We start from the raw sequence: 18,694 nt of genomic DNA, 5'->3' as shown, positions 1-18,694 counted from the left end.
AGTTGCTAAGTATTGATGTGAAGCAGTTGATTTGTGTAATAAGAGCTGCAATATGTTAGCTGCAGCAAGAGACCCATTGGCGAGGCTTTTCTTCATTTCTCTTCTATATAAATTCAAGCTATTTGACCCAGATGATGCTGTGGAGTATTTAACTGGCTGTACAACTCTGGGAAATGCTGTACATCAAAATTCATTTATGGGTCTGCCATTAGCCCTAAAACGCTGAGGACATCTTTTATAGGCGTGTCTTTATTTTAGGGTGATGTCAAGTGAATAAAAGTGCAAGTTTGTCGCGATGAATACAGTTTCAGCAGAAACGTTTACAAACCAGGAACACCCTTTAATTTACAACTGTCTGAAAATGAACTAATGATTGTAATTTATTTTGGTGCTGGAAAGCTGTTTCAGTGCTGGAAGAGTTGAACTGCTTTCACAATTTATTAATGTATTCAAGCCGCAGACTTCCCTTTTTTCTGCTGCTCTTAGAGAACGTTTTAATACAGGCAATGTTATTTTTGCTCACATTATGAATATAGCATTCGAATTCGCTGCACAAATGCATTCCCTCTAGGCTGTTCATTTCCCCCAAGATCTTTAACAGTTCCTTATCTGGAAGTGGCCTTCCACAACTACTTGCATAATATTTCTTCCCAGCCATTTTTCAAAAACTCTATCCCTTTCTCTGTTTCTCCATCTTGGTTGTATGTGCTCTGATAACTCTACTTTCTGCACTAGAGTTTCTAAATACCCTTTTGCCCTGCTTGACTTCCCCTCTGGCGGAGAAGGCCCCTGGCTGCATTATTGTCTCTTCTCACTCCTTTTACACCAGATCGTCTACAGCATGATTCCAATATAGTGTTACCTCTCCTTGCCGTCTTTGTTTTCCAGAGGAACTGTCTGTAACATTGTTCATTTTTCCAGCATTCTCATTACCAGGAATTTTCCAAGGAAATGCAGCACATGCACCAGTAGTTAATTTGCTTCTTTACATGGGAACATAAAAACATTAGCTTTGTCTCTTTTTCAATGTTTTCAGAGCTGCTGTGTAATTCCAGCATTACAAATTTCCAGTATTTCTTTGTATCTTAGATGAGTGGTACCTGTTTGGCAAATGTACCTGTTCAATTCCCTATACCGCCTTTGCTATACATAACGGCTGCTAATCATCTGTTCTACAGAATTTGTTATTCTGAACTAAAATACACCTTATAAATGCGATTGATTTTTAAAATTTTCTTTTCAAGGATATTAATCAGAATATGTGCTGCTGGGCCCCACATGTGAGAAATTGACCAACTGTCTGACGTGGTTGTGCACAGCAGCTGCCTCTGGGACTTTTATTCTTGCCAAAACTGCCAGCACTTAATTTGCTGTCTGATGCTTATTTCTGTTGCAAATCTGTCCATTGTCTCCTGGGTGACTCTTAAGTATTTAAAAAAAAAAAATCTCCATCTTAATAAAGTGATTGTTTGTCAATCATTTTTCCTTCAATTCTGCAAACATGCCGAAGCCAGCACACCTGATGTCTTGGCAATTTATGAAGAATTAGTTCACCACAAAGCTTGTTATTTTAGACAATTCATGTCCCAGTTGTAATGTGCCTTGGGCATTAGTTCTGGAAAATCTCTAGATTTACAAATTATGTCCATGTTTCAGCATTGTATATTAGGATAGATGGGTAAGTTTTTAGGTAACTTGCTTTGTGCTTATATCTTTGACTTTAGCATGATGATTCCTGTTAACGTCTATGGTTGCTTTAAGTTATTGAAGTAACAAAGGAGTTATACTGACAGAAATAGCTGTCCTGACCACCTGCAGTACAACATAAGAATTCAATGATACTGCAAATCAAAATAATCAGAAGCAGCTTCCTGCAATTAAGCTGTCTGCATTGGTACGTATTGCATGAGGCACTCATAAGAAATAGGAGCTGGAGTAGGCCATTTGGCCCTTCGAGACTGCTCCATTCAACAAGATCATGGCTGATCTACCTCAACTCCTCCTTCCCACACTATCCCCATATCCCTTAATCTTGTTAGTTCCCAAAAATTTATCAACCTCTGTCTTGAATATACTCAACGACTGCGCATCCACAGCTCTCTGGGGTAGAGAATTCCAAAGAGTCACAACCCTTTGAGTGAAGAAATTTCTCCTCATCTCAGTCCGAAATGGCCAACCCCTTATTCTGAGACTCTGACCCCGTGTTCTAGATTCCCCAGCCAGGGAAAACATTTTCTCAGCATTAACCCCGTCAAGCCCCTTAAGAATTTTATATGTTTCAATGAGATCACCTCTCATTCTTCTAAACTCTAGGGAATATAGGCCTAGCCTACTCAATCTCTCCTCATAGGGCAATCCCCTCATCCCAGGAACCAGTCTAGTGAACCTTCATTGCACTCCCTCTAAGGCAGGTATGTCTTTCCTTAGGTAAGGAGACCAGAACTGTACACAGTACTCCAGGTGTGGCCTCACCAATGCCCTGTATAATTGTAGTTCGACATCTTTACTCTTATACTCTAATCCCTTTGTAACAAAAGCTAACATACCGTTTGCTTTCCTAATTGCTTGCTGTACCTGCATGTTAACTTTCTGTGATTCATGTACAAGGACACCCAGGTCCCTCTGAATGCAAACATTTCCCAGTCTCTCGCCATTCAAAAAATATTCTGCTTTTTTTTTCCTACCAAAGTGGATAACTTCACACTTCCCCACATTGTATTCTATTTGCCATGTTCTTGCCCACTTAGTCAACCTGTCTATATCTCTTTGCAGCATCTTTGTGTCCTCCTCACAGCTTACTTTTCCACCTAACTTTGTATCATCAGCAAACTTAGATACGTTACACTCAGTCCTTTCATCTAAGTCATTAATATAGATTGTAAATAGCTGAGGCCCAAGCACTGATCCTTGCGGTACCCCGTTAGTTACAGCCTGCCAACCTGAAAAAGTCCTGTTTATTCCTACTCTCTGTTTTCTGTCCATTAACCAATCTTCAATCCATCCATGCTAATATATCACCCCCAATCCCATGAGTCCTAATTTTGTGTAATAACCTCTTGTGTGGCACTTTATCGAATGCTTTTTGAAAATCCAAATACACTACATCCACTGGTTCCCCCTTATCCATCCTACTAGTTACATCTTCAAAAAACTCTAATAAATTTGTCAAATACGATTTCCCCTTCATAAAACCATGTTGACTCTAGCTAACCATATTACAATTTTTTAAGTACCCTGTTAGCACCTCCCTAATAATAGATTCTAGCATTTTGCCTACTACTGATGTCAGGCTAACTGGCCTATAGTTCCCCATTTTTTTCTTTTCCTCCTTTCTTAAATAGTGGGGTTATGTTTGCTACCTTCCAATCCTTGGGGACTCTTCTAGAATCTAGGGAATTCTGGAAGATTAATACCAGTGCACCCACTATCTCTGCAGCTACTTCTTTCAAAACCCTAGGATGCAGGTCGTCAGGTCCAGGGAATTTGTCGCCACCTAGTCCCATTAATTTGTCCAGTACTATGTCTACTTATACTGATTTCTTTAAATTCCTCATTCTCTTTAGACCTTGGTTCCCCATTATTTCCGGAATGTTCTTTGTGTTTTCTACCGTGAAGACAGATGCAAAGTATTTGTTTAATGACTCTGCCAATTCCTTAATGCCCATTATAATTTCTCCTGTCTCAGCCTCTAATGGGCCCACGTTTACTTTCACTATTCTCTTCCTATTTACATACCTATAGAAACGTTTACAATCTGTTTTTATGTCTCATGCTAATTTACTCTCCTATTCTTTTTTTTCTCTTTCCTCATCAATTCCCTGGTCCTCCTTTGCTGAATTCTAAAATCCTCCCAATCATCAGGCTTGCTACTCTTTTTGGCAACATTATAAGCCTCTTCCTTTGATCTAATACTATCTTTAACTTCTCTTGTTAGCCACAGTTGGACCACTTTTCCCGTGGGATTTTTGTGCCTTAAATGAATGTATATTTGTTGTAAATTATGTATTAATTCTTTAAATGCTAGCCATTGCTTGTCTACCATCATACCTTTTAATGTAGTTTCCCAGTCTACATTGGCCAATTCGCCCCTCATACCTACGTAGTTTGCTTTGTTTAGATTTAAGACCCTAGTTTTGGACTTAACTAAATCACTTTCAAACTCAATATAAAATTCTGTCATATTATGGTCACTCTTCCTTAAAGAACCCTTTACTACAAGGTTATTAATTAACCCTTTCTCATTGCACAATACTAGATCTAAAATAGCCCATTCCCTAGTTGGTTCCTCAACATACTGGTCTAGAAAACTATCTTGTATACATTCCATGAACTCGTTCCCCACACTATTACTGCAAATTTGGTTTGCCCATTCTATATGTAGATTAAAGTCCCCCATGATTACTGAATTACCCTTGTTACATGCACCTCTAATTTCCTGATTTATACTCTGCCCTACATTACAACTATTGTTTGGGGCCCTATAAACAACTCCCATCAATGTTTTCTGCCCCTTGCTGTTTCTTATCTCCACCCAAACTGATTCTACTTCTTGATTTTCCGAGCCAAGATCCTTTCTCTCTACTGTCTTTATCCCATCCTTTATTACCAGGGCTCCCCCCTCCTCCTTTTCCATTTTGCCTATCCTAAAAGTTAAGTATCCTGGAATATTTAGTTCCCAACCTTGGTCACTTTGCAACCACTTCTCCGTAACGGCTATTAAATCAAATCTATTCATTTTTATCTGTGCTGTTAATTGTATCTATTTTGTTGCGAATGCTTCGCGCATTCAGATATAGTGCCTTTAGCTTTGACCTTTTTCTATCTTTCCCTGATGTCACCTTAATCACTGATACCTTATTACCTTTGTTACTCTCTCTGTCCCTTCCTGACCCACTCTGCTTATTTTTACCCAAAACTCTGCTCTGCTCTAGAGCCTTGACATTTCCCTTGCTGCTTTTATATTTGCTCTTTCCTGAATCTTCCCACCCCCACTTCATTAGTTTAAAGCCCTGTCTACTGCCCTAGTTATTCGATTTGCCAGGACACTGGTTCCAGCCCCCAATGGAACAGCTACTTCTTCCCCCAGTACTAGTGCCAGTGGCCCATGAAGCGAAACCCCTGCCTCCCACACCACTCTTTCAGCCACGCATTTAACCTTCTAATCTGCTTATCCCTATGCTAATTGGCACGTGGCTCAGGTAACAATCCAGAGATTATTACCTTTTGAGGTTCTGCTTTTTAATTTGGACCCCAACTCCTCAAACTCTCTCAGCAGAACCTCATTCCTAGTTCTACCTATGTCGTTGGTTCCTACATGGGCCACGACAACTGGATCCTCCCCCTCCCACTCCAAGTTCTTTTCCAGCCGCGAGGAGATGTCTTTAACCCTCACCGGGCAGGCAACACAGCCTTTGGTACTCCCTGTCACGGCTGCAGAGAACAGTATCTATCCCCGTGTCTACTGTCACCTACCACTACCACATTCCTTTTTACTCCCCCCCCCCCCCCCCCCCCACTTGAATGGCCTCCTGTACCATGGTGCTGTGGTCAGTTTGCCCATCCTCCCTGCAATCATTGTTCTCATCCATACAGGTAGCAAGTACCTCATACCTTTGGGCTGAGGCTGCTCCAGCACTATATCCTGGGTCCCCATACCTTCCTGACTCGCAGTCACACCCTCCTGTCCCTTACCATTGACCAACTCTAAAATACTACTTAACCTAAGGGGTGTTACTGCCTCCTGGAACAAAGTGTCCAGGTAACTCTTCCCCCTCCCTGATGCATCGCAATGTCTGCAGCTCGGACTCCAGCTCAACAACTCTGAGCCGAAGTTCCTTGAGCTGCAGGCACTTACTGCAGATGTGGTTGTTTAGGATCTCATTGGTCTCTACCAGCTCCCACATGCTGCAGTTACAACACACCTCCTGCACTGCCATCTCTATCTAACCGTATTTTATTTAAATAATTAGTTACAATTTTTATTCAAATGATTATTTTAGTTTGAATTAGTTAATTTAGTTTAAGTTATTAATAAGGTTATGGTAGTTAATACTCTCCCAGTTCTGAATTTAATCCACTTACCTAACCTAGAGACCAAAAGAGCTGTAATACTCACCCCAATCACCTCCCTGCAGTCCTGTGACGTCACTCCTTTTGTTGTTAGGTTGCCGCTCCACTCCGCTCCCTCTACGCTGCTGCCACAGCTCCCGCTCAGGTCCGCTCCGCTCCGCTCCCTCTACGCTGCTGCCACAGCTCCCGCTCAGGTCTGCACGGTCATGCTTCATGGGTTATGAAATGGTACAGTCCAAAAATTAAATCCCATTTAAAATAGCAATCTGCCTTCATTCCTGTACCACTGTCTTATCAATCTAATCCCTATATGAACAGGATCTTTCTGGAAAAAAAATAATTTCATTAAAACAATAACCGTGTCAACGAGAATTAAACAAACCAACAGCTTTGACTATTGCTTTGCTAAGATTTACTGGAAGTGCACATAGGAACTTTGAGTAGGCTATTCAGCCCCTCGAGCCTATTCAGCCATTCAATTAGATCATGGCTGATCTGTATCTTAACTCCCCTACCCGGGTTGGTTCCGTAACCCTTAATACCCTTGCCTAACAAAATATCAATCTCAATTTTGAAATTTTCCATTGACCTATCCTCAACAGCATTTTGGGGAAAGTGTTCCAGATTTCCTTTGTGTGAAGAAGTGTTTTCTGACATCACCCCTGAACGGCCTAGCTCTTATTTTAAGGTTATGCCTCCCTTGTTTTGGACTCTCCCACCAGAGGAAATAGTTTCTCTCTACCATACCAAATCCTTTAATCATAAACACTTCAATTAGATCACCCGTTAATCTATATTTAATGGAAGACAAGCCTAGTCTATGCAACCTGTCCTCATTTTAGCTCCAGTATCATTCTGGTGAATCTGCTTCACCCACTCCAAGGCCAATATATCCTTCCTGAGGTGTGGTTCCCAGAGCTTACTGCAGTAATTCAGATGGGGTCTAACCAGAGCTCTCTGCAGCTGTAACAGAACTTCCATCCCTCTTGAGATAAAGGCCAACATCCATTAGCCTTTGAAATTATTTCTGTACTTGGACATCTAAATCTTTCTGCTCATTCACTGTTCCTAGCTTCTTGCCATTTAGGAAATACTCTGATCTACCTTTCTTAGACCCAAAGTGGATGACCTCGCACTTTTCCCACATTGAACTCCATCTCCGATGGTTCACAGTCTCCTATTCATGTAGTGATTTGAGAGAGGGTGGGTGTAATAGTTTTTAAATTTACACTAAACATCTTCAGCATATTTTGAAAAAAGTCAGTAATAAATAGTGAATCTAGATAATCTATCAACAGTGACCAGTTGTTATGAGTTGCAACCTATATTTGCACATCTCCAGCTTAAAAAGGCCACATATAGTCTGTTCAAAAACTGTCTGTTTGTAAAACAAATCCTTGCATTGATTACTGAGTGAAGTAATATCTATTGTCAGGTAAAGTAAACTAGAATTAATCTTAAATAGGCTCCACTCAACATTTTATAGCATGTGGAGTGTTACTGGTTTGGTTGGAGGAGTAGAAAGAGAATGTATCTACTTAGCTGAGGTTTATACCGGCTTATAATTAATTACAGTAAATTGCTTCTCCTAAACAAGTTGTGAAACTGCATACAGTTCTCAAAGTGCTGGAATAGCCAGTGGAAATGAACCTCTGTGAATAACTTTAGAGAGAAATAATGCAGTATTAGGAAAATAAATGAGCAATGCCAACCAGATGAGACAGTTGGATGGAGTTGTCTCACCATCATGTGGCTGGCATGTATTGTAATCTTTTTTCATATTTCATTTTGCAGAGTGTGTGAAATGTATGTTCACACTGGCTATATCTCATAACCTGAAATTAGATTAATTCATTATATCAAGGAAGGTGCCAAATGGGAGCAAGAAATTTTTTCACCCCCACCCATGGGGAGGGAAGTAAAGTTAGAAGATCCAGCCCCGTTGCACACGATACAGCAGATAATTAGCTTCAGTAACCTGGGAGCAAATTAGAATCCTACAGGACTGAAGGAGGCCATTTGACCCACTATGCCTTTGCCGGCTCTTTGAAAGAGCTACCCAATTAGTCCCACTTCCCTGCTCTTTCCCCATAGCCCTGCAGTTTCTTTTTGCTTTTCAAGTATATATCCAATTCCCTTTTGAAAGTTACTATTGAATCTGCTTCCTTTCAAACAGTGCATTCCAGATCATAACTCACTGCGAAAAAGATTTCTCCTCATCTCGCATCTGGTACTTTTGCCAATTAGCTTAAATCTGTGTCCTCTGGTTACTGACCCTCCTGCCGGTGGAAACAGTTTCTGCTTATTTTCTCTATCAAAACATTTCATAATTTTAAACACCTCTTTTAAAATCTCCCCTTAATCGTCTCTATTCTAAGGACAACAATCCCAGCTTCTCTAGTCTCTCCACATAGCTTACTTGCCATGCTCCTGGCTAGCAAAACTGGCAAAAAATATTTTGTAATGATCAATAAACATAAGGAAAAATTTTGCAAATCAATTTCTCTCACAGAATGCCTTGTTCCACAGCTGCTAATTAAAGCTACAGCTGTAAACCTGGTTCTCTTGGCCTGTAGATGAAAAAAACTTTAAGTACTTATTTCTAAAGTTTGTAACTCCATCTACTGAGAAGGAATTGCAATGTTTTAATACAGTGGGGGTAATTTCAGCACGTAAATGTTGCTGTGTACTTATACCTCTATTATCTGTATTTTGCTCTGGGTTCCTTCTAGCCTATAACTGGGGCTCAATGATGAGCAGAGGAACCAGTTCTGTGTTCACAAAATGATTTGTGTTCTCAACAAGAGTAGATTAGCAATGAATGGAACTTTACTGCCAGTATAATGGGAGAAGGAGAATAATTTCTGCATCAGCTACCCATATTTTCTTGTAACCAATACATCTTATTACAGGCTTGAGTTGGTTCGGTAAGTCAACATGCAGCAGCTACCACCGGACACTGTTCGACTTCTTTCGAGCTCTCAGACAATATCCTCCGTTGTTAATGTAGTGAAGGAGCTTGTGGAAAACTCCTTGGATGCTAATGCAACAAGCATTGAAGTAAAATTAGTAAGTGGCATTGCTTTTATTTTCCCAGTCAAGATTCATTTTAGCTCAGCAAAAATCACAAAATTCTGTGTATGTAGAAATGAAAGTGATTGACAAAAAAAACCCACTTTTCTTCCCCCAGAGTGCTGTCCCAAATTAGTTCATGTACTGACATTTGGAAAGTGCCTAAAATTAGTAGGAATTGTACCAGATCTTTTCAATAAGATTCCAGTAATGACACCATTACTTGAGTTCTCTGAGACCTTGTGTGAACATATTTATGGAGAATTCCATTCCTATAGGTAGTGAAAACCAGGTTTTGTAGCATGTATGTCTAGATTGTTAGCTTTATTAGAGAAGGTTTACTAAAAATGTATATTATTTTCCAAGTTAAGTTGAGAAAAATTTCTATAAGTCAGAAATACTAACTCAGTGGTTAGTAATTAATGTTTGAACAATCATTATTTTATCATTGAATTTGGCTGTTTTTATTACTTACCAACTCTGAATGCAGCATCAAAGAAATTTGTAGATTGCACTTTGTAGGTTATTTTGTCAAAATATGATTTATGCAATTGACTCCAATACTATAATGTCATCTGTACAATCCTTCGCATTGATACTGAACACCAGTGAAAATAAAATGACATATTAAAATATTTGTAACCTTATGAACTCGATGACCTCCTAAGAATAATAGGTGATCAATGAGATTCCAGTGCCTTTGCTGGTATCACCCACAGGAACAAGTATATCCTAATATTTGATACCTTACATTTATCAATTATTAAGGAATTACAATAAATTAATATTTTTCTTTAACTGAATCTTTGTTCTAGAAAAGTGCCTAGTTATGGCCTTTCAGTGTTTTTTGTATGACACAAGATCTGTCATAATAAATCCGATGATTAATGCCACTAGTGTGTTGGATGTTACTGTACCACCTAGTATTGTAGGTGGTACAAGAGAGCCCCAGGTGGGCAGAGGAAACGCTTCAAGGACACCCTCAAAGCCTCCTTGAACTTTAACATCCCCACCGACACCTGGGAATCCCTGGCCCAAGACCGCACAAAGTGGAGGAGAAGCATCCGGGAAGGCGCCGAACTCCTCGAGTCTCTTCGCCGGGAGCAAGCGGAAACCAAGTGCAGGCAGCACAAGGAGCGCATGTCAACCCAAGCACCCCACCCACCCGCCCCTTCAACCACCGTCTGCCTCACCTGTGACAGAGACTGTAGGTCCCGCATTGGACTAATCAGTCACATGCGAGCTCATTTTTAATGTGGAAGCAAGTCATCCTCGGTTCCGAGGGACTGCCTAAGAAGAAGAAGATTGTACAGTGTGATAGCATCGCAGCCACATCTACTGCTCTTTGCCCCACTACTGTTTTCAGGATTTTGTGCCTGGTACACCACACTTGCAGCTTGGAACCAAGTTCACCCTATCCATTAGATGGTGACGTCTTGGCCACCACCCACCCACACGTTAGGCACCTGGGTGAGACAAAGAAAAACCTGTGGTCAATTTCAATTAGTAGAAATTCCTCACCGGCTCCTCGGGCAATCAAGCGCATTCTTGGGGAGCATGGTAACTCATAACGCCTTAATAGGCAGACTTAAGCTAATTCCACCCCCCCTCGCTGGGTATATCCCAATTTCCTTGGGAAGATAAGACAACAGAGGACTGGAAGCAACCATCTCCAACTAATTGGCTGGTCTCAAAGGTCACAGACGTTTTATCCCACCTCACCTTTGATGTCTTTCAGTAGTCCTATCCACCAAACATTTATCCATCACCCTCATAAAACTTCTTTAATTCCCTATTTTCACTGCCTCTCCTGGTAGGCTATTCCACACATTTACTGTTCTCTACGTGCAGCAATTATGCTTGAACTGAGTGTTCTCCATCTTGTCTCCCAAGTACACTCAAATGCAAAATGGGATATTGGTCCAGAATTTAGTGATGTCTCCTGCAAGTTTATTCATTATACTGAATATTCACATGAGATACACATGTGCATTGCAGCATTCTCTTTTGTGGTGTATCTTTTTGGTATTAAAAGTCTTCACTATTAGTCTAGTAAGCTGTTTGGTTGTTGAGTACTTTGTAACCAGGACTCATTTGCTGCATTTGAAGCGGGTTTTGCATCTATTCTTGATAAACTTAATTTAAATTTATAGTAAAATTTAAATTTATAGTAAAGTTAAAATAACCATTCATGCCTCTTGTCTGTATATGAAACAGGAAAACAATGGGTTTGACAAGATAGAAGTACGAGACAATGGCGATGGAATCAAAGCTGTTGATACCCCTGTCATGGGACTCAAACATTACACGTCTAAAATCAGTCATCATGAGGACTTGGAAGCTCTAGCAACGTATGGATTTCGTGGTGAAGCTTTGGGTTCTATCTGTGCTGTGTCTGAGGTAAGAAACTGATAGTTTATTGAACACTATCAAGGCTGCCACATTCAGATTGCTTTGGTAGCAATTCAGGGTGTTGATTATCAACAAACTAACAATTAACTTATGCTGTGGTGTAGTGTGTCAGGGTGCCAACTTGTGGCACTATGAATTGCTAAGAAATTCAGTTCCCTCATTCTACAAAATTGGCATTTTTAGTTGTGCGGCTATCAAAAGACACCAAGAAAAAAAACAGTTGCTTCCTGCATGGGAGGGATGAAAAATGTGCAGGGCTATGGGGAAAGAGCAGGGAAGTGGGACTAATTGGAAAATTGGATCGTTCTTTCAAAGAGTTGGCATGGGCACAATGGGCCGCATGGCCTCCTGTGCTGTATCGTTCTATGAAAAGTTCACACCGGTTGTAATGTAACTATCCGGCAATGTGGAAAATTGCCCAAGTTTGTCCTGTCTACGAAAAGCAGGACAAATCCAATCTGGCCAATTACCGTCCCATCAGTCTACTCGCAATCATCAGCAAAGTGATGGAAGGTGTCGTCGACAGTGCTATCAAGCGGCACTTACTCAGCAATAACCTGCTAACTGACACCCAGTTTGGGTTCCGCCAGGGCCACTCAGCTCCTGACCTCATTACAGCCTTGGTCCAAACATGGACAAAAGAGCTGAACTCAAGAGGTGAGGTGAGAGTGACTGCCCTTGACATCAAGGCAGCATTTGATCGAGTGTGGCATCAAGGAGCCCTAGCAAAACTGAAGTCAATGGGAATCAAGGGGAAAACTCTCCATTGGTTGGAATCATACCTAACACAAAGGAAGTTGGCTGTGGTTGTTGGAGGTCATTCATCTCAATCACATGACATCACTGCAGGAGTTCCTCAGGGCCGTGTCCTAGGCCCAACCATCTTCAGCTGTTTCATCAATGACCTTCCCTCCATCATAAGGTCAGAAGTGGGGATGTTCGCTGATGATTGCACACTGTTCAGCACCATTCGAGACTCGTCAGATACTGATGCAGTCCGTGTCCATATGCAGCAAGACCTGGACAACATTCAGACTTGGGCTGACAAGTGGCAAGTAACATTCGCACCACACAAGTGCCAGGCAATGACCATCTCCAACAAGCGAGACTCTAACCATCTCCCCTTGACATTCAATGGCATTACCATCGCTGAATCCCCCACTACCAACATCCTGGGGGTTACCATTGATCAGAAACTGAACTGGACCGGCCATATAAATACTGTGGCTAGAAGAGCAGGCCAGAAGCTGGGAATTCTGCGGCAAGTGTCTCACCTCTTGACTCCCCAAAGCCTTTCCACCATCTACAAGGCACAAGTCAGGAGTGTGATGGAATACTCTCCACTTGCCTGGATGAGTGCAGCTCCAACAACACTCAAGAAGCTCGACACCATTCAGGATAAAGCAGCCCGCTTGATTGGCACTCCATCCACCTTCAACATTCACTCCCTCCACCACTGGCGCACTGTGGCTGCAGTGTGTACCATCTACAAGATGCACTGCAGCAACTCGCCAAAGCTCCTTCAACAGCACCTTCCAAACCCGCGACCTCTACCACTTAGAAGGACAAGGGCAGCAGACGCATGGGAACATCACCACCTACAAGTTCCCCTCCAAGCCACACACCATCCTGACTTGGACCTGTATTGCCGTTCCTTCACTGTCGCTGGGCCAAAATCCTGGAACTCCCATATGGTGTAGGTACACCCAGCATTGTGGGTGTACCTACACCATATGGACTGCAGCGGTTCAAGAAGGCGGCTCACCACCATCTTCTCGAGGGCAATTAGGGATGGACACTAAATGCAGGCCTAGCCAGCCAGCGACGCCCACATCCCATCAATGAATTAAAAAAAAAAATTAAATCCTGGTGCTGTCATATTTTGAAAATAACCTTTTGACTCTCTTTAATACACATGAGAGAAGCAATGCAATTGCTTGCGCTCTAGTAACATTAAGGATTAGTTACCCAGAGAGTCGACCTCTACATGTGTCCAAGCATGTATGCCCAGTACTTCTTTGCCATTGAGCTCAATGTGAGGAGCAGCCAGCAATATAACTAGGACTGCCAGCTGTGCAAAGCAGTATACACATACTGGTATCTATAGATTAGCAGCAGTCTAAGGTACTGTTTCTGTAGTGTGAAGCACCACTTCCTGGTTTGGAGTGTAAGCAGGGAACCATTACAAGGTCTTTTTGATGACTGCTCCTGAGCTAACCCCAAGGAGATGCACAACAGTTCCTAGTATGACAAAATGTATTATTCCACTCATTGCACCACCTGTGTCAGCCATGGCTCAGTTGGTAGCACCCTCACCTCTGAGTCGGAAGGTTGTGTTCAAGTCCCACTCCAGAGCCATGAGTACAACAATCTAGGCTGACATTCCAGTGCAGTACTGAGGGAGTGCTGCACCATCGGAGGTGCTGTCTTTTGGATGAGATGTTAAACCGAGGCCCCATTTGCTCTCTCAGGTGGACGTAAAAGATCTCATGCCACTATTTCGAAGAAGAGCAGGGGAGTTATCCCCAGTGTCCTGGCCAATATTTATCCCTCAATTAACATCATTAAAACAGATTATTTGGTCATTATCACATTGCTGTTTCTGGGATGCTGTGCGCAAATTGTCTGCCGCATTTCCTACATTACAACAGTGACTACACTTCAAAAAGTCCTTCAATGGCTGTAAAGTGCTTTGGGATGTCCGGTGGTCATGAAAGGCGCTATATAAATGCAAGTCTTTCTTTCTTTCTTGCCTGTCAGTTATAAAGCACTGATGCAATTCTCTGATTAAAACAATTTTGATTCAAGGTTCATGGATGCCACAGGTTTAATACAATAAATGCAAAAATTATGAGCCTCTATTCCTGACAGTCTTGCCTGACGGAAGTGCAGATCAGACAACAGTAATGCTCTTGATTTTTCAACCATTAAAGTAAATGACCAGAAAATTAGGATTGCCATGAATTGACTTCCATACCTGTTTCTCCAATCTGCGGTCCTGTTGAGTGAGACTCCACACCGGAGGGGTATCTTGCCATTCCGAAACTTTGATGTTTGATTTGAAACAATTATTAAATTACAAGCCGATCCCCTAGAAAACAGAAAAATAGGAGCAAGAGTAGGCCATTCGGCGCTTTGAGCCTGCTCCGCCATTCAATATGATCATGGCTGATCCTCTATCTCAATACCATATTCCCGCTCTCATCCCATACTCCTTGATGCCTTTTGTGTCTAGAAATCTATCTATCTCCTTCTTAAATATATTCAGTGACTTGGACACCACAGCCTTCTGTGGTAGAGAATTCCACAGGTTCACCACCCTCTGAATGAAGAAATTTCTCCTCATCTCAGTCCTAAATGTCCTACCCCGTATCCTGAGACTGTGACCCCTCGTTCTAGAACCCCCAGCCAGGGGAAACCTCCTCCCTGCATCCAGTCTGTCTAGCCCTGTCAGAATTTTATACGTTTCAATGAGATCCCCTCTCATTCTTCTAAACTCTAGTCAATACAGGCCTAGTCGACCCAATCTCTCCTCATACGACAGTCCTGCCATCCCAGGAATCAGTCTGGAGAACCTTCACTGCACTCCCTCTATGGCAAGTATATCCTTTCTTAGGTAAGGAGACCAAAACTGCACACAGTACTCCAGGTGTGGTCTCACCAAGGCCCTGTATAACTGTAGTAAGACATCCTTGCTCCTGTACTCAAATCCTCTTGCAATGAAGGCCAACATACCATTTGCCTTCCTAACTGCTTGCTGCACCTGCATGTTTGCTTTCAGTGACTAGTGTACAAGGACACCCAGGACCCTTTGTACATCAGCATTTCCCAATCTAGCACCATTTAAATAATACTCCTACCTTTCTGTTTTTCCTACCGAAGTGGATAACTTCACATTTATCCACATTATACTGCATCTGCCATGTATTTGCCCACTCACTCAACTTGTCTAAATCGCCTTGAAGCCTCTTTGCATCCTCCTCACAACTCACAATCCCACCCAGTTTAGTGTCATCAGCAAACGTGGAAATATTACATTTGGTTCCCTCATCCAAATCATTGATATATATTGTGAATAGCTGGGGCCCAAGCACTGATCCCTGCTGTATCACACTAGTCACCGCCTGCCACCCCGAAAAAGACCCATTTATTCCTACTCTCTGTTTCCTGTCTGTTAACCAATTTTCAATCCATGCCAGTATATTACCCCCAATCCCATGTGCTTTAATTTTGCATACTAACCTCTTATGTGGGACTTTATCAAAGGCCTTCTGAAAATCCAAATACACCACATCCACTGGTTTTCCCTTATCTATTCTACCAGTTACATCCTCACAAAACTCCAGTAGGTTTGTCAAACACGATTTCCCTTTCATAAATCCATGTTGACTTTGTCTAATCCTGTTGATATTCTCTCCTGTTATCACATCCTTTATAATAGACTCTAGCATTTTCCCTACTACTAATGTTAGGCTAACCGGTCTGTAGTTCCCTGTTTTCTCTCCCTCCTTTTTTAAATAGTGGTGTTACATTTGCCACCCTCCAATCTGCAGGAACTGTTCCAAAATTCTATAGATTATGGAAGATTACAACCAATGCATCCACTATTTCCATGGCTACCTCTTTTAGTACTCTGGGATGCAGATTATCAGGCCCTGGGGATTTATCGGCTTTCAGTCCCATTAATTACTCCAGCACTTTTTTTTACTAATTTCCTTTAATTCTTCCTTCTCACTAGACCCTTGGTTCCCTAGCATTTAGGGAAGTTATTTATGTCCTCTTCCGTGAAGACAGAATCAAAGTACTGTAATTGTTTAATTGCTCTGCCATTTCCTTGTTTCCACATTATAAATTCTCCCGTTTCTGACTGTAAGGGACCTACATTTGTTTTCTCAAATCTTTCTTTTTACATACTTGTAGAAGCTTTTACAATCTGCTTTTATGTTCCTTGCAAGTTTACTCTCTTTTTCCCCTCTTGATCAATCTCTTGGTCCTTTTTTGCTGAACTCGAAACTGCTCCCAATCCTCAGGCTTGCTACTTTTTCTGGCAACTTTTTATATGACTCCTCTTTGGATCTAATACTATCCTTAATTTCTTTTGTTAGCCATGGTTCGGCCGCTTTTCCCTTTGTGTTTTTGCGCCAGAAAGGAATGTATAACTGTTGCAATTCATGCCTTTGTTCCTTAAATGTTAGCCATTGCCTATCCACCGTCATGCCTTTTAATGAAGCTCCCCAATCTATCATAGCCAACTCATCCTCATACCATCGTAGTTTCCTTTGTTTAGATTTAGGACCCTAGTTTCGGATTGGACTACTTCGCTTTCCATCTTAATGAAGAATTCTATCATGTTATGGTCACTCTTCCCTAAAGGACCCCGCACAACACAATTATTAATTAACCCCTTCTCATTGCACAATACCCAACCTAGGATAGCCTGTTCCCTAGTTGGCTTCTCAACGTACTGGTTTAAAAAACCATCTTGTACACACTCCACAGTATTATTGCTAATTTGGTTTGACCAGTCTCTATGTAGATTAAAGTTACCCATGATTACTGTAGTACCCTTGTTACATGCTTCTCTAATTTCCTGTTTATGCCATCCCCTACATTACCACTACTGTTTGGAGGCCTATAGACAACTCCCACCTATGTTTTCTGCCCCATGGTGCTTCTTAGCTCCACCCAGACTGATTCTGCATCTTGATTTTCTGAGCCAATATCCTTTCTCACTATTGCTCTGATTTCATCCTTTACTAACAAGGTCACCCCACCTCCTTTTCCTTTTCACCTGTCCTTCCTAAATATCGAATATCCTTGGATATTCAGCTCCCAGCCTTGGTCACCCTGCAGCCATGTCTCCATAATCGCAATTATATCATATCCGTTTACATCTATTTGTGCTGTTAATTCGTCTACCTTATTACGAATGCTTCATGCATTCAGATACAATGCCTTTAGATTTGTCTTTTTAACATTTTTAGACATCTTAATTTTTTTTGTATTATGGCCCTATTTGTCTTATTTTTATTTTTTCTTACCTGGACCCTATTTGTTAGTGCACTCCTTTGTTTGTACTAGGGTTGCGAAGGGATGGAAAGTTTCCGGAAATTTTCCACGGGAAGTTTAGCTTGGGAATTTTGCCCAAAAAAGCACATGCTAGCATAATATTTTTTTTTTGTATTTCTTTCATTTTTTTTCACCGGTCCTCTCTTAAAATTACTAACAGAGATGGAATCTTAATTATTAAGGAATTTCTTAATCAATACATGTTTATCTTCTTACATGGCTTATTTTATTTTAGATGGGTCTTTTTTGTGGGGGTTCAATAAAGTTCAAAATTATAACCTAAATAAAGTTTTGAAAGCCTGTTTTTATTTGTATGGAACAGTATGTCTATTTTGATGACCAAGATAATGGCCCAGAAATTCGGGTCGGGGGCTTCCCGCGGCTGCAAGCCCCCGACCTGCACTTAACTAGCGCGCCGGTCTTTGAGCTGTGGGCCCGCGTGGGATTCCGATCCGGGGCCTGGTCCAGCTGCTGGTGCGCAGTGCTTGCGTATCCCAGGGGCGCAGTTAGTTCGATGCGTCCCCTGGGATCACGTGGGCCATGGAGAGCCAATGGCAGCAGGGAATGCTTCATTCATAAGTTTGACAGGAAGAGCTGTCAAACCTATAAATACTATAAGCCCCAAAAATCACTAAAACGTCAAATAAATTTTTAAAAAAGCATCACATTTTTATAATAACTATAAATTACATGAAATAACTATTTTAAACAATTTAAATTTTTGAAAAAATTAGTTACATTTTCTAACGGGGCTAAAAATAAACTTGCCTTTCTTTAAAGTATATAAAAATAATAAACCTGTGGAAAAATGTTTTAATTTTAATTAATTCACCACTTACCTTGTTAAAAGCAGGCCTTGCGACTGCTTTTTACATGTCTAATTTCTGGAGACTTACCTTCCCGGAGAAACCTGGAAAAAAACCATAAGTTCAATGCGCACGCGCTGCCTCTCCCGCGCACGCGTTCCACCTCTTAACCCCTTCTTTCAGGGGAACGGAAGTTCCGGTTTCCCATGCACGAAACCGGCACTTTTGTTGGGCCTACGCGTGAGTACCCCTTGCGTACTCGCGCG

The 18,694-nt window shown here is 41.5% G+C and overlaps 1 protein-coding gene across 4 annotated transcripts in view; it reads left to right on the top strand.

Annotated features, from left to right (window-relative positions):
* Positions 1-18,694, top strand: part of pms1 (PMS1 homolog 1, mismatch repair system component) — a 128,883-nt gene that overhangs the window by 274 nt on the left and 109,915 nt on the right. For all 4 annotated transcript variants that reach the window (XM_085985873.1, XM_085985875.1, XM_085985874.1 and 1 more), the window contains exons 2-3: positions 8,982-9,138; positions 11,359-11,541. In XM_085985873.1, coding sequence (XP_085841999.1) covers positions 9,007-9,138; positions 11,359-11,541 — 315 coding nt within the window. In that variant the 5' untranslated portion in view covers positions 8,982-9,006. The remainder of the gene's footprint in view (positions 1-8,981; positions 9,139-11,358; positions 11,542-18,694) is intronic.

Source organism: Somniosus microcephalus, chromosome 4 (assembly GCF_052327205.1).
Source record: "Somniosus microcephalus isolate GS21.2 chromosome 4, FLI_Smic_1.0, whole genome shotgun sequence".
Classification (NCBI taxonomy): Eukaryota; Metazoa; Chordata; class Chondrichthyes; order Squaliformes; family Somniosidae; genus Somniosus; species Somniosus microcephalus.
This window is presented reverse-complemented; position numbering and strand designations above follow the sequence as displayed.